This window comes from Salmo salar, chromosome 04 (assembly GCF_965601325.2).
Source record: "Salmo salar chromosome 04, fSalSal1, whole genome shotgun sequence".
NCBI lineage: Eukaryota > Metazoa > Chordata > Actinopteri > Salmoniformes > Salmonidae > Salmo > Salmo salar.
Genome location: NC_138294.1, coordinates 62,917,868 through 62,933,947, shown reverse-complemented (window position 1 = coordinate 62,933,947; position 16,080 = coordinate 62,917,868). Strand labels below are relative to the sequence as shown.

The 16,080-nt window shown below is 42.3% G+C and overlaps 1 protein-coding gene across 7 annotated transcripts in view; it reads left to right on the top strand.

Moving 5' to 3' along the window:
* LOC106603505 (nuclear receptor corepressor 1) overlaps nucleotides 1-16,080 on the top strand; it is a 106,991-nt gene that overhangs the window by 45,192 nt on the left and 45,719 nt on the right. Inside the window, exon 1 of one of the 7 annotated variants that reach the window (XM_014197284.3) lies at nucleotides 8,927-9,183. The exons of the other annotated variants lie outside the window; for them this stretch is intronic. Coding sequence (XP_014052759.3) covers nucleotides 9,172-9,183 — 12 coding nt within the window. The 5' untranslated portion in view covers nucleotides 8,927-9,171. Of the gene's footprint in view, nucleotides 1-8,926; nucleotides 9,184-16,080 lie in introns of those variants that run through there. 7 annotated transcript variants of the gene reach the window in all.

Sequence of the window (16,080 nt, the reverse complement as noted above, 5' to 3'; positions counted from 1 at the left end):
CAGTACTGAGCCTCATTTTGACTTGTTTTAAGGACATTACATCAAAGTTGGATCAGCCTGTAGTGTGGTTTTCCACTTTTAATTTTGAGTGTGACTCCAAATCCAGACCTCCATGGGTTGATCAATTGGATTTCCATTGATTATTTTTGTGATTTTGTTGTCAGCACATTCAACTATGTAAAGAAAAAAGTATTTAATAATATTATTTCTTTCATTCAGATCTAGGATGTGTTGTTTAAGTGTTCCCTTAATTTTTTGAGCAGTATATGTTAATATGGGCTATTTTTAGCACTTTTCTGGGTTGCTGGATTGTTTTTAATGCTTTACTGGGAAGCTTATCAGAAGTAGACTTACTCATATTGATGCTGATAGTGCAGGGTGAGCTGCATAAAGTGGTCTTCCTACTATTGCACACCGCCTCAGTGCTAACAGTGTAACTCTGGTTTATAGGCTCATGATTTCTGCTTACCATAGCTGTAGGATAAACTGATGTATTCAGTGCAATTACATACATTTAATTTCTTACATTGTGTTTGCCAATAATCATGTACATTTGATGCAGCATTATGACGACAAAATGGTAGGGATTAACTGAGCTGGTCTTGGATCATTTACCAGTCATTGTTTCAACGCAGCCTTGAAATGCGGGACAAAGTCCATGAGCCAAGATGATTTGGATGGACTCCGTCATTCCTGTAGAGTGTCTTCTGTTTCCAGAAGGTGTCAAAGTTATCAATAAAAGTGACTCCAGCAGAGCTACAGTAGTATTTTAGCCAGATGTGTAATGCCAGCAGTCTGCTGAATCTTTCACACCCGCATGTTTCTCATATCGAAATTGACTGAGCGCAGAATGCATCCCTGCGCTTCCTACAATGAGAATATATAACACAGTTCAGAGCGTGATGTCAGATGTGTCATATCAGAATCAGTGCTTCATCCAATATCACGTGTGGCAGCTGTCATCAGTCAGCCGCATCACCTAACCAGCCATTAGCATTAGGCCTACATTAGCTTACTCAGCTGCTTCTCTCCGTATCTCCATCAGTTTTAAAATGTTATTTAGCCGTGATGGCGATCTGGGGTGTGCTGACAGTGAGGCTTCTGTTACATTTGTTTAATTATTGGAGCGGCTCGATCGCGAGAAACGTAGATGCATTGTATGTTTGAACTTCGGCTGTAAGAACAAGTGCACATTACGGTCTGACTAGGCTTCACTGTCATCGCAGTCTCCGAGTGCCACTGTCATAGAGGGAAAAACGGAGCACAGCAACCACATTGCGGATTCACATTGCTGAAAACCGCGTGTCTATAGACTAAACAACTCAAAACGTTATGCCCTATATTATCGGAGCTATATCTTCTCCCCTTTCTACCACGAATCGCACGTTTTATAGAATTCCATAAATCAGGTCACGGGCCATTTTAAACTACTTAAGCGGGCATTTTAACGACAAATTTTTTGTTTGATAACAAATGACCTCGTTTAGTAATGTTACCGAGCTAGCTAACCTGGTAACTTGGATGGCAAAAAACTATCAATTTGGATATGAGCAAATCAGCTATAAAATAATAAGTTACATTTTCTGCAAAATATATTTTGCCTTTTTTATAATGCTTTAAAAAATGTACGCAAACATTTAAATGTAAACACTTAAGGAACTATATATGGCACATGCAATATAAGCTAAATAAAAATGTAAACAAAACATCCCTTGCATGTAGGGCTGACCCCATTTAGTCAATTGTTAGGATGATAGGCTGTTGGTCAATCAAGAATGTTTTTAGTCGAGCAGTCGCGCGCATATCATGTCGAGCAGTCGCGCGCATATATATATATATATATATATATATACACACACAAACAAACAAACACGTGAGACACCTGTCTGACTCACACCTGTCTCAGAGGACTAATCCACTGTGTTGGCCGTGGGGATGGCACACCAGTACTTCATTTTACCATTAAAAACCATACATTTTAATCTACAATGTTACGGTAATTTATGAAAATGCATTCAATTTACTATTATTATTATTATTATTCGTCTTTTACCGTTCTCATTGTCAGTGGACACGTTGTTTGCGGAGCGGACAACCTCGGCTACACTTGTGAGGAACACGTTTTGGTTTTTCATTCCATTTAGGAGTGGTCAATTTTATTCTTTGTCTTTTGTTTGTAGCTCTCCTGTCAATGTTGAGTAAGGACACCTAATTATACATAGAAGGCCTAGGCTACCTGGCCTGTGCGCAAATGTAGGCCTATAAATGTGGCCATTTGGGGATCGAACTGCCACCACTGTGGAACTTCTCAAAGTAATTTCTTTCACCTCAAACAGCAAGTAAACAAAGTTGTTTTTTTACATCCATTGAGAGTGACAATAGTTCCTCAACGTAGCCTATTTGAAAACTCTTTCCAGCTCTCTTTCGATAACCACTCAGTGTGAAAGGGGTTAATAAATGTCATGCTCTGTTCGGTGGAAACGTCATAAAATAGGCCTACCTGATTTTCTTATCCATTGGCACAAAGCCTATAGCTATGTCTGTCCGGAGCTCACTGGAGCAGGAAACTCTGAGGGCCCAGAATATTTTATACAATGGTGCAAGTTTTCTAGCATGAGTTTCAGGCCTGACCCAAGTTAATAGTTGAAACATTGTATCAAATTCCTTGCAGACAGGCCATGTGTAGCCAATGTGATTTATAGGATATTTATTTTTATCAGGATATTTTCTACCTGCAGGCTGCAATATTTTTATTTGTTGGCTTTATGTAGGTTATTTTTACATAGTTGGCAATGGTAATAGAAGTTACTTTTTAGGTTCATCAAAATTCTATCCAAATCTAAATGATAAACTTTTTTAGGATAGGGGGGCAGCATTTGGAATTTTAAATGAGAAACATGCCCAAAGTAAACTGCCTGCTACTCAGGCCCAGAAGCTAGGATATGCATATAATTGGTAGATTTGGATAGAAAACACTCTAAAGTTTCTAAAACTGTTAAAATAATGTCTGTGAGTATAACAGAACTGAAATGGCAGGCGAAACCCCGAGGACAAACCGCCCCCCCCCCCCCCCCCCAAAAAAATCATCTTACCACTGAGTTCAATGGCTGGCACTTTTATAATAGGGCGAAATTGTGCCCGATTGCAGTTCCTAAGGCTTCCACTAGATGTCAAGTCTTTAGAAAGAGTTTCAGGCTGGTTTTTGGAAAATGAGCCAGAAATTGTAGTTTTTCTAGGTGGCTCCCATTTTGGCTGTAGTGTTTCCAAGCACGTGAATGAGAGCGCTTTCTTTGGTATTTTTCTCCGGTAAAGACACTAACGATTCTCCGTCTTAAATTTGATAGTTTATTTGCGTATTAGGGTACCTATTGTTTGATTTATAAACGTTGATTTACTTGTTTGGATAAGTTTATTGGTAACGTTTGGGATTCATTTTGTATGCATTTTGAAGGAGGGAAACCGAGTGGATTATTGACTGAAGTGCGCCAGCTAAACTGAGTTTTTATGGATATAAAGAGGATGTTATTGAACAAAAGGACCATTTGTAATGTAACTGGGACCTTTTGGAGTGCCAACAGAAGAAGATCTTCAAAGGTAAGGCAAATTATATCGCTATTTCTGACTTTCGTGTCGCAACTCCCTGGTTGAAAATGATTTGTAATGCATTTGTGTGCTGGGCGCTGTCCTCAGATAATCACATGGTTTGCTTTCGCCGTAATGCCTTTTTGAAATCTGACACGGCGGCTGGATTAACAACAAGTTAAGCTTTATTTTGATGTATTGCACTTGTGATTTCATGAAAGTTTAATATTTATAGTAATTTGAATTTGGCGCTCTGCAATTTCACAGGAAATTGTCGAAATGGGACCGGTAGCGTCCCATTAATCTGCAAGAAGTTGACCTTTATTTAACTAAGCAAGTCAGGTAAGAACAAATTCTTATTTACAATGAAGGCCAAGGAACAGTGGGTTAACTGCCTTGTTCAGGGGCAGAATGACAGATTTTTACCTTGTCAGCTCGGGGATTCGATCTAGCAACCTTTCGGTTACTGGCTCAATGCTCTAACCACTAGGCTACCTGCTGCCCCCTACTAGCAAGGGAAGGCGACTCAAAATGAAAAGACAAAAATGAAATACTTTGCTTTTGCCCCCTTGTGAATGGGAGTGAGATCGGCAAGGATATAATGTTACCAAAAGGCACATGCATGCACATAGATCAACAGAGTGGAGCTTGTAGTGACCTTTAGCCCACAGTGCCTCCCCAGCTCTCCCTCCCTCCCTCTCTCTGTGTATCAGGCTAGCAGTAGAACCACAGGGGCTTGTGAGGAGTGTAAGGTTTGGGAGCTGAGTGAGCGTAGGCTCTTGATGTGTTGTGTGGGTAAATAAGAACCAGGCCCCAGGCATAGAAGCAGAACAGAGTGGATCTAGGTCTGGGCTGGCTTGCTGAGACTGATTTATGGAAGGGCTGGGGAACAGCAAACGTTCCCAGGAATCTTTTTAATCTGGTTGCCATAGTCGGGAGGCTCCGTGTTGCTTTCCAGAGCCTGAGGGAAGAGAAAGCGAGAGGGAGGTCAAAAAGGAAAGTCAGACTCCCTCTCTGTGAACTCACCCAGTCATCCTCAATTCTAGTCTCCGTCCATCCTAACTGCTAAAATATGTTGATGCGCATCAGTAGGCTCTTTTGTTTAACTTTTTCGGGGGGTTTAAGGTAATTTCCTCAATTTGGTTATGGTGAGAAACTTGTCAGAACCTTTTATTTCTGCAGAGGGAGTGAGAGTGGCAGTTGCTTTTACATTGGGTGAGATGCAGACTTCACTTCACACAATAAGGTTATCTGTGCCTTGGAGCTCTGCTTACCAACGGAGTGCCCGTGCTGTTTTACTTCAGACGTGTTTCATATTGTTTCCCTCACAAGAACACTGGAGGAGTTTTAATCAATAAGGTTTATGCACATTTTGTCATTTTTGTTTCATAATTGCCTAGTCAGCCCTGAAACTCTGTTTTCCCTCATTCAAATCCAACAAGGCTCTCTGCTTGGAGAGTAAAAAAAAAAAAAACATAGTTGGAGGCTGCAGTTGAGTTGATGATTGAGTGTTTTCCATTGGATTTGAGCAGTGGTCTGAATGTGGGTTAGCGTTACATACGGTGCATTCGGAAAGTATTCAGACCTTCACTTTTTCCACATTTTGTGACGTTACAGCCTTTGTAAAAAATTTGAAATGGGTTTTTCATTTTCCATCCCCCCAATTTATAAAAAATAAATAGATCCCTTATTTACATAAGTATTCAGACCCTTTGCTGTGAGACTTGAAATTGAGCTCAGGTGCATCCAGTTTCTATTGATAATCCTTGATTGTTCTACAAGCCATGAGGTCGAAGGAATTGTCCGTAGAGCGCCGAGACAGACAGGATTGTGTCAAATGTCAGGATCAAGGCAGAGATGAACGGAGCAAGTGCAGAGATCCCTGATGAAAACCTGCTCCAGAGCGCTCAGGACCTCAGACTGGGGTGAAGGTTCACCTTCCAACAGGGAAATGACCCTAAGCACACAGCCAAGACAACACAGGAGTGGCTTCGGGACAAGTTTCTGACTGTCCTTGAATGGCCCAGCCAGAGCCCGGACTTGAACCCGATCGAACATCTCTGGAGAGACATAATAATAGATGTGCAGCGACGCTCCCCATCCAACCTGACAGAGCTTGAGAGGATCTGCAGAGAAGAATAGGAGAAACTCTCCTAATAAAGGTGTGCCAAGCTTGTAGCGTCGTAACAAGAAGACTCGAGGCTGTAATCGCTGCTATCGTTGTTTCAACAATGTACTGAGTATAGGGTCCGAATACTTATGTAAATGTTATATTTCATTTATTTTTGCCATTATGGGGGATTGTGTGTAGCTTGAGAGGGGGGGGGGGGACAATTTAATATGTTTTAGAATATGGCTGTAACGTAACAAATGGTGAAAAAGTGAAGGGGTCTGAATATTTTCCGAATGTACTGTAAGTGTGGTAGTGGTATGCCCTGGGGCTGCTGTTGAAACAGGCAGCCAGCCTGCACTCACTCTAGGGCTGGGCGATATTGACAAAATATATCACAAAAATATTCACATTTTAAGTTATTTTATGTTTTTGAATAAGTTAGAAATATGCTTTGTGTAATTCATGACCCTAGGGTTGCAACACATAAATTATAATTGATTTCAATGGGGCTTTCTCCATTCAATTCAATTATAAAAATTGACGACATACACGCAGGAGTTGCGTATCACATTTTAACAAACCAAACACTAAAATACCATTTATAGAAAGTAAACTGAAAACTCAAACCGGTCCGTGCATCAATACAAGTATATAGTAAAATACGGTATATGCGGTTCCAGCCTCAGGTGAGCAGAGGTCAGGCAGGCCCATGGCAGCCTAGGGCAGGGCAAGGGAGGGTAAGGGATTGCACACAGGTTGGCTTTACGCCTAGATAAGAGTTGTGGGTGGGTGAGAGAGGGACTAGTGTGTCTGAGGACAGTACACCAAGTCCCATCTATTAACTGCCATAAATGATTTGTATTCATTGGTACACATTGTTTATGTTTGCAGGGTTACGGTAATATAAACCAAATGCAGACAAAATGTTGTGAATTGTTGTATGCTAAAAGCTGTGTCTGAGTTCATCACCTCTAAGACTCAACTGTGACTTTTTCTGGGCGACGAACATTTAACCCTGTTCTGAAATCCCCAGCATAGCTCTAACAGCTGATTTCATAATTAATTTCCTATCATCTCGTGTTGTCTGAGCTCTCCTCTCTAATGCCTGTATCCCAGGACGATGGCCTGCCTTGGCTTTCCTTCTTGGGCTTTTCTAGCTCATTGATGCCTCTGGAGCTTCCTCTGGGCCTCTGACCCCTATATGTGTAATTCATTCATGTCCCTTGCCCCTCTATCTGCAGAACATACAGTGGGGTCTGGAATTATTGGATCCCTTGATAAAGATGAGCAAAGAAGACTACATAAAATAAAGAAATAAAACAGATTTATTGTATGCACTTAAAAAAAAGATATATATATATATATTACTAATACAGTTGCTCAGAGAAAGATTTTGTTTAACGAGTAATAAAAAAAAAAATAAGGGTGTCAATTATTGGATTCCCTGTTTTCAATACTCCAGCACCCTCCCCTTGTGAGGATAAAACATTTTAGAAAAAGGCTAAGTTTTATGAGATTGGAGAACACATTGGGAGGGATCTTAGACCATTCATCTGTACAGAATCTTTCCAGATCCTTGATATCCTTCATCTGCGCTAATAGACTGCCCTCTTCAATGGTGTTCAAGTCCAGAGACTGAGAGGTCCAGTTATAAAATGTTTGATTTTTGTGACCAATTAATAATTTCTTTGTGGATTTTGATTAGTGCTTGGGGTTATGGCCGCAAGTGGATCTTCCAGCAAGACAAAGTGTCAGCCTCCTGGCAGAGGCAACCAGGTTTTTGGCTAATATGTCCTGGTACTTGGTAAAGTTCATGATGCTGTTGACCTTAACAAGGGCCCCATGACCAAGGGAAACAAAATGTAATCATTTATTACAGACAGAACTACTCCTCAGTTTCATCAGGTGGCTGGTTTCAGATGATCCTGCAGGTGAAGAAGCCGGATGTGGAGGTCCTGAGCTGGCGTGGTTACACGTTGTGAGGCCGGTTGGACATACTGCCAAAACCTCTAAAATGACGTTGGAGGCAGTTTATGGTAGAGAAATGAACATTCAATTATCTGGCAACAGCTCTGGTGGACATTCCTGCAGTCAGCATGCCAATTGCACACTCCGTGAACACTTGAGAGATCTGTGTTGTGTGACACAACTGCACCAAAAAGTGGCCTTTTATTGTCCCCAGCACAAGGTGCACCTGTGTAATGATCATGCTGTTTAATCAGCTTCTTGATATGCCACACCTGTCAGGTGGATGGATTATCTTGGCAAAGGAGACATGCTCACTAATGGGGATGCAAAACATTTGAGAGAAATAAGCTTTTTGTGTTTATGGAAAAAGTCTGGGGTATTTTTTTTTTTCAGCTCATGAAACATGGCACCAACACTTCACATGTTTTGTTTATTTTTGTTCAGTATAGTTAGAGGAAGCGACTCTGTTACTATATGTCAGTCTATACAAGCAGCAACAAAAAGATAGGGCTCTGTTTTGCCTCGGAGACAGGAGGACATACTGTATCACAAGTTTGGTTCTGGGGTCACTGGAGGCATCATGTGTCCAGCAGCCCTCAGCATCATCAGTCCAATAATCACAACTATTAGCCTTGTTCAGCCAGAGCACACAGCCACTGACCTTCTCACATGCAAATTCATCAGCCAGTCATTTCTTCTGCTGTAAAAGGGTCATGTAACAGTGTGGAAAAAATGTTTGTATACATTATTGATAGGCTGTCATTATATAGGAGTTAGTTCTTAACTGACTCGTCTGTTTACATGAAAGTTTGATTAAGTTAATATTCAGTCATGTATTACGGTATGCATTTAAAATGCCATTGTCAGTGTAGTGAAAATGCCACGGCCTTGTCATATGGTGGAAAGCAGCTCAACCCTCCCAAGCCGTTGGCTGGAGCTTGTGTAAATTATCTGAACTTCCTCAGAGACTGTGTCGAGTGACTTGCGAGTGGAGAGAGTGCAAGAGCAATGGAAAAAGAGTGAGTGAGGGAGAGAGGGAAAAAAGAGAAAAAAAACACTGACAGTCTAGTCTATGGTTTGCTCTGGTTCGCTGTGAGAGACAACCGATAACCCCCCTCAGTAAAAGCAGAGTGGTACGCCCCAGCGATCTGACAGGCCCAAAAAACTTGATGTGCTGCTGCGAGTGCCAATCAAAGAGAAGCGCTCGCCAGGGATTACCTTGAGTGACCCCGCATAGATTAAAATGTGCATGTGAGATGGACGATTCTTCAAGCGGTTTAAGCGGCTTGATGACATGCTTTCCTGGAATATGTGGAGCAGTGCCGGGGCCAGGCAGCCCTTCTAAGGAGCTCTGCTATGATGCTGCTATCCTGTCCTGCTGTATCAGTAGTGCTGAAACCGTTACTGCTGCTATGGAGGTACTGCTACCGGGGGTCTGGCCAAACTCACGCCTGCTTCACCCATAGGCTGTGGCTTGCTCAGGGGCAAAGGGCTTTTATGACCGACAAATGAATTTGCAGGTATGTGGCGTCTGGCTTTGAAACCAGTACTGTGGTGTGTTGACTCTCTTGCGCTCTGTCTCTCTCCCCCTTGCTTCAACCCCACCCCCCATCTCCTCTATCGTGCTCTTTTGCTCTCTCTCCCTCTCTTTCAGTTTCTTGGGACAGCCACAGTTGCTTGCATTTTTTTTGTTTTACTTTCTACGTATTAACCTTAACACCCATTTAAAGTTACAATGGGGAACACTGTGTCGATTTGAGTACAGTTTGTTTTTTCTGTACTCTTGCACAATCACACAGTTGCATAGCTACAGTGCCTGGTTTTTGTTCTTGATGATGTTCGCTAGGCTAGTTGCTTGCGCATATGTGCCCGCTGTCTACAAATAGGCTACACTTAACATTAACTTTTTTAACCCCGTGTTAAATTTTGTACGGATTGTGTACTTGTCTGAAAGTTGAAGTCATTTGTCCCCCCTCTCCCCTTTCTCTCCCAGGGTGACTGAAAATGAGTGAAGTACATAGAAGGGGTATGAAATAATTATATGCGCTTGCCCATAGACGATGTTATTGCTCATTAGCGGCCGTCCAAAACATGTAAAACAAACATTTTAAAATGACATAGACAAAATATATTTAGTGGGGCCAAATCTTTTCGAATAGTCTATTCCACTCTGGTGAGGCTGGGGCATGAAAGAGATATGTAGTAGCTAAGGCTACTATCTGTGTCTGTGTGCCGAAGCGCGTAGATGGCGCGAGTGACCGTCATCGAGCCTCGCTGGCTGTGCGTCTTGTGATGGGTTGTAAATCTTCATGGCTGCAGAGCAACTGCTGTCCTCAGAACTGGATAATTATAAACTGATTTGCATTTTTCCCCTCATCCTCCTCTCTTACTGGCCTAGGCACTATATGCGTTTTAGTTAGGTTGAACATTGCTAGAATAATATGGAAATAGGCCTAGGCAAACTACGCATATTTTCATTCATAATTTATGCTACAGCTTTGGAAAGTTATTTTTCTTTTGACTTTTCATTAGATTTTTCCATCTTGGTATTGTTTGCTTACTTTCACAGCTTGTAGCCTAAAATATTTGTAATTTAAAATAAATATTTGAATGAGAATAGCATAGACTTTGATAATTATTCTCATTTAAAAGCTGCAAATTTAGGACTAACACTTTATTAGAATAGTTTGGAAAATACTCTACTCTTTATAACCAGTGGTATAAAGTACTTAAGTAATAATACTACTAAAGTAGTTTTTTTGGGGTATCTGTACTTTACTTTACTATTTAACTTTTACTTCACTACATTCCTAAAGAAAATAACTTATTTTTTACTCCATTTTCCCTGACACCCAAAAATACTTATTACATTTTGAATGCTTCGTAGGACAGGAAAATGGTCTAATTCACACACTTCTTAAGAGAACATCCCTGGTCAACCCTACTGCCTCTGATCTGGCGGACTCACTAAACGGTGTCAAATCAAATTTTATTGGTCACATACACATGGTTAGCAGATGTTAATGCAAGTGTAGCGAAATGCTTGTGCTTCTAGTTCCGACAGTGCAGTAATATCTAACAATTCCCCAACAACTACATAGTGCTCACAAATCTAAAGGGGTGAATGAGAATATGTACATATAAATACATGGATGTGCGATGGCCGAGCAGCATAGGCAAGGTGCAATAATGGTATTATATACGTAAGATAGGTACACATTATTAAAGTGGCATTATTTAAAATGGCATTGTTTAAAGTGACTAATGATCCATTTAAGGTGGCCGGTGATTGTGTCTCAATGTAGGCAGCAGCATCTCAGTGCTAGTGATTGCTGTTTAGCAGTCTGATGGACTTGAGATAGAAGCTGTTTTTCAGTCTCTCGGTCCCTGCTTTGATGCACCTGTACTGACCTCGCCTTCTGGATGATAGCTGTGTGAACAGGCAGTGGCTCGGGTGGTTGTTGTCCTTGATGATCTTTTTGGCCTTCCTGTGACATCGGGTGCTGTAGGTGTCATGGAGGGCAGATAATTTGCCCACGGTGATGCGTTGTGCAGACCGCACAAGAGCCTTGCGGTTGAGGGCGGTGCAGTTGCCGTACCAGGCTGTGAAGCAGCCCGACAGGATGTTCTCGATTTGTGCATCTGTAAAAGTTTGAGTGTTTTGGGTGACACGCCAAATTTCTTCAGCCTCCTGAGGTTGAAGAGGCGCTCTTGCGCCTTCACCACACTATCTGTGTGGGTGGGCAATTTCAGTTTCTCTGTGATGTGTGCGCCGAGGAACTTAACTTTCCACCTTCACCACTGCTGTCCCTTGGATGTGGATAGGGGGGTGCTCCTTCTGCTGTTTCCTGAAGTCCACGGATCATCTCCTTTGTTTTCTTGACGTTGAGTGAGAGGTTGTTTTCCTGACACCACACTCCGTGTGCCCTCATCTCCTCTCTGTAGGCTGTCTCATCGTTGTTGCTAATCAAGCCCACTACTGTTGTCGTCTGCAAACTTGGTGATTGAGTTGGAGGCGTGCATGGCCATGCAGTCGTGGGTGAACCGGGAGTACAGGAGGGGCTGAGCAATCACCCTTGTGGGACCCCAATGTTGAGGGTCAGCAACGTGGAGATGTTTCCTACCATCACCACCTAGGGGCGGCCCGTCAAAGTCCAGGACCCAATTGCACAGGGCGGGGTTGAGACCCAGGGCCTCCAGCTTGATGATGAGCTTGGAGGGCACTATGGTGTTGAATGCTGAGCTGTAGTCAATGAACAGCATTCTTACATAGGTATTCCTCTTGTCCAGATGGGATTGTGCAGTGTGATGGCGATTGCATCGTCTGTGGACCTGTTGGGGCAGTATGCAAACTGAAGTGGGTCTAGGGTGGCAGGTAAGGTAGAGGTGATATGATCCTTGACTAGTCTCTCAAAGCACTTCATGATGACAAGTAAGTGCTACGGGGCGGTAGTCATTTAGTTCAGTTCTTTGCCTTCTTAGGTACAGGAACAATGGTGGCCATCTTGAAACGTGGGGACAGCAGACTGGGATAGGGAGTGCCTGAATATGTCCGTAAACACACCAGCCATGGTCTGCACATGCTCTGAGGACGCGGCTAGGGATGCCGTCTGGGCCAGCAGCCTTGCGAGGGTTAACAACTTTAAATGTTTTACTCACGTCGGCCACGGAGGGAGGGGGGGGGCAATCCTTGTTAGCGGGGCCGCGACGGTGGCACTGTATTATCCTCAAAGCGGGCAAAGAAGGTGTTTAGTTTGTTTGGAAGCGTGACGTCTGTGTCCGTGACGTGGCTGGTTTTCTTTTTGTAGTCCGTGATTTCCTGTAGACCCTGCCCCATATGTCTTGTGTCAGAGCCGTTGAATTGCGACTTCACTTTGTCCCTGTACCTGCATTTCGCTTGTTTGATTGCCTTGCAGAGGGAATAACTACACTGTTTATATTCAGCCATATTCCCAGACCTCTTTCCATGGTTAAATGTGGTGGTTCACGCTTTCAGTTTTGCGCGAATGCCGGCATCCATCCATGGTTTCTGGTTAGGGTAGGTTTTAATAGTCACAGTGGGTACAACATCCCCAATGCACTTCCTTATAAACTCACTCACCGAGTCAGTGTATAAATCGATGTTGTTCTCTGAGGCTGACCGGAGCATATCCCAGTCCGCATGATCAAAACAATCTTGAAGCGTGGATTCCGATTTAGTCAAACCAGCGTTGAAGGGTTCTTGTCACTGGTACATCCTGTTTGAGTTTCTGCCTATAAGACGGTAGGAGCAAGATGGCGTTGTGGTCGGATTTGCCGACGGGTGGGTGGGGGAGGGCTTTGTATGCATCGCGGAAGTTAGAATAGCAGTGATCGAGTGTTACTCCCGCGAATACTGCAATCAGTATGCTGATTTAGAATTTAGGTAGCCTTGTTTGCAAATTTGCTTTGTTAAAATCCCCAGCTACAATAAATGCAGCCTCAGGATACATGGTGTCCGTTTTACATAGAGTCCAGTGAAGTTTCTTGAGGGCCGTCGTGGTGTCTGCTTGAGGAGGAATGTAAGATTACTGACGAGAATTCTCTTGGGAGGTAATATGGCTGGCATTTGATTGTAAGGAATTCTAGGTCGAGTGAGCAGAAGGACTTGAGTTCCTGTATGTTGTTATGATTACACCATGAGTCGTTAATCATGAAGCATACACCCCCGTCCTTCCTCTTCCCAGAGAGGTGTGTATCTCTGTCAGTGCAATGCATGGAGAAGCCTGGTGGCTGAACCGATTCCGACAACATATCCCGAGAGAGCCATGTTTCCATGAAACAAAGAATGTTTCAATCTCTGTTTCTCTGGATGGCAACCCTTGCTCTAATTTCATCTACCTTGTTGTCAAGAGATTGGACATTGGTGAGTAGTATACTCGGGAGTGGTGGGAGATGTGCACGTCTACGGAGCCTGACCAGGAGGCCGCTCCGTCTGCCCCTTCTGCAGCGCTGTTGTTTTGGGTCGGCTTCTGGGATTAGATCCATTGTCCTGGGTGGTGGTCCAAACAGGGGATCCGCTTCGGGAAAGTCGTATTCCTGGTCGTTGTGTTGGTAAGTTAACGTCATTCTTATATCCAATAGTTCTTCCCGGCTGTATGTAATAAGACTTAAGATTTCCTGTGGTAATAATGTAAGAAATAATACATAAAACATAAATAATACAACATAGTTTCCTCAGGACTCGAAGCGACCATCTCTTTTGGTGCCATCTTCCATGTGAGGGTTGGTGCGTGCCCCTGGCTATTTGTAAAAAGGGGGAAAAAATGGTGCCGTCTGGTTTGCTTAATATAAGGAATTTGACATGATTTATACTTTTGATACTTAAGTATATTTTACAAATTACATTTACTTTTGATACTTAAGTATATTTAAAACCAAATACTTTTACTCAAGTAGGATTTTACTGGGTGACTTTTACTTGAGTAATTTTCTATTAAGATATATTTTAAAGTATGACAATTGGGTACTTTTTCCACCACTGTTCATAACTTTAATTTGTCTTAATGATTTAATGATATTTCAGTTAGTAGTATTAGGCTTTTTGTTGTTTGGTTTGCGACAGCAAGGGGAGACTTCTTTTCTGGTCACTTATGCATGCATCCTTTCAGTCTTACAATGCTTTGCTCAGCTGCAAGGTTTGTTCAGATTTCTCATTAACGAAACAATAGCAAGATATAAAATCTCTCTCTCTCACTACCTTAGGCCTCCCCTGTTTTGGGGTTATTCAAAAACAACAACTTTCTGAACCTAGAACTCTGTTAGATTCATTAGTTTGATCATGAAATATCGCATGCATTCAACTGAAAGAGTGGCTTAATAGGCCAAGTCGTATATCAAATGGAGAGAAGATCAAATTTGGGCTTCTGTAACAATTGTTTTTTTTTTTAAACCTGACTTTTGGCCCAGATCATCTGACATTCGAGAGAGAGAAAAATATATACAGTGCATTCGGAAAGTATTCAGACCCCTTGACTTTTTCCACAATTTGTTATGTTACAGCCTTATTATAAAAATAAAAGAATCCTTGTCAATGTACACACAATACCCCACAATGACAAAGCAAAAATAGTAAAAAAATTTTTTTTACATTTGTGCAAATTTATTCTAAATAAGTCATTCATGTTCAGGGCTGACCCAGTAACTAGCTGAAATGTAGGGCACAAGGACGGCATGCTCTCCCCCCCCCCCCCCCAGTTAACTCTCTCTACTCTTAAATACCCCTGCAATGAACTCTTTTTGTTGTTGTGAAATCTAATATTTTCTTCATACTCTGCTATATTGATGTCGCATGGATCTGTTTTATATATTTTATATTGACCTACATTAATAGTTAGCACCTCTTAGTTATTGCATTACAAGTGATTGTATTAGAAGACCAAATTGAACACTGGAGAAAAGCATTCACAAAAAGTATACACATTATACTTGTATTTCCAAAATGGCTGTCAATCCACCAGACCCGTTGTGTGTTCCTCTGCTTGGCTGCCTGCATTGCCATGCGGGATGTTGAAATGCATCCTGACTGGAATAGCTGTTATTTTATGAGGTGACAGAGCCTGCTGACCTTCTCCTCCAGCCATGGCCTCCAGAGCTAAAGGGCGTGTGTGTCATGGAGTCATAAAGGTGACCTGGAGGAGTTCAGTTCACTGGGCTGTAACCAAGTCCACATGCAGGTTACATGGGAATTACTACCCACACAAAAAGCCACACAGATGTTACTCTAGTCTACAGCAGGTGGCAGAATTTCACACAGACGGCAGGAGAAGAAATTAAGGAATGTAATTGTAGGGAAATCAGTCAGCGCTATTGCCACGTCTTTCTTTTACACTACTCTCAATAATGCCTGCTTCTGTTGGACATGCAATGTCAAGAAGTGGTTTCCCTGCCTCGTTCTTTTCTTCTTCGTAATCACTTGGCAGTGAATGTTTTATCTAGCAGCAGTCAAGCAGAACCCATTAGCTTTGGATAATGACGCCAAGAGAGCCAAACCTTGCCTTCAGCGCCTGAATGACCAGGTGCCTACTTGGCACAGTGACCTGGATCATGACATGCAGGGGGAGAGTGGACAATCCACTGTTTTTGAGTTAGACCTGTGTTCAAATGCTATTTGAGTCTTTCAAATACTTAACTTGTTTGATCTAGCCCACCTGGAGTGCCATATGGATGGGTTTTGCAAGCTCAATAAAGCACAGAGTATTTGAACCCAGGTCTGGAGTCCAGTACAGAAATTCTAGTAAGTTTGTTACCTAATTGGATTAGCCTATTGGATCATTGGATTATAAAAGGTCAAACTGAACTGTAGGTAGGTGGGTTAGATGGCTTACGGTAGATAAGTATTTTCTGTAAAGTTTGTTCTGTTTTTCTTTGCTCTCTTGGAGAGGAAACCAAATCTGACT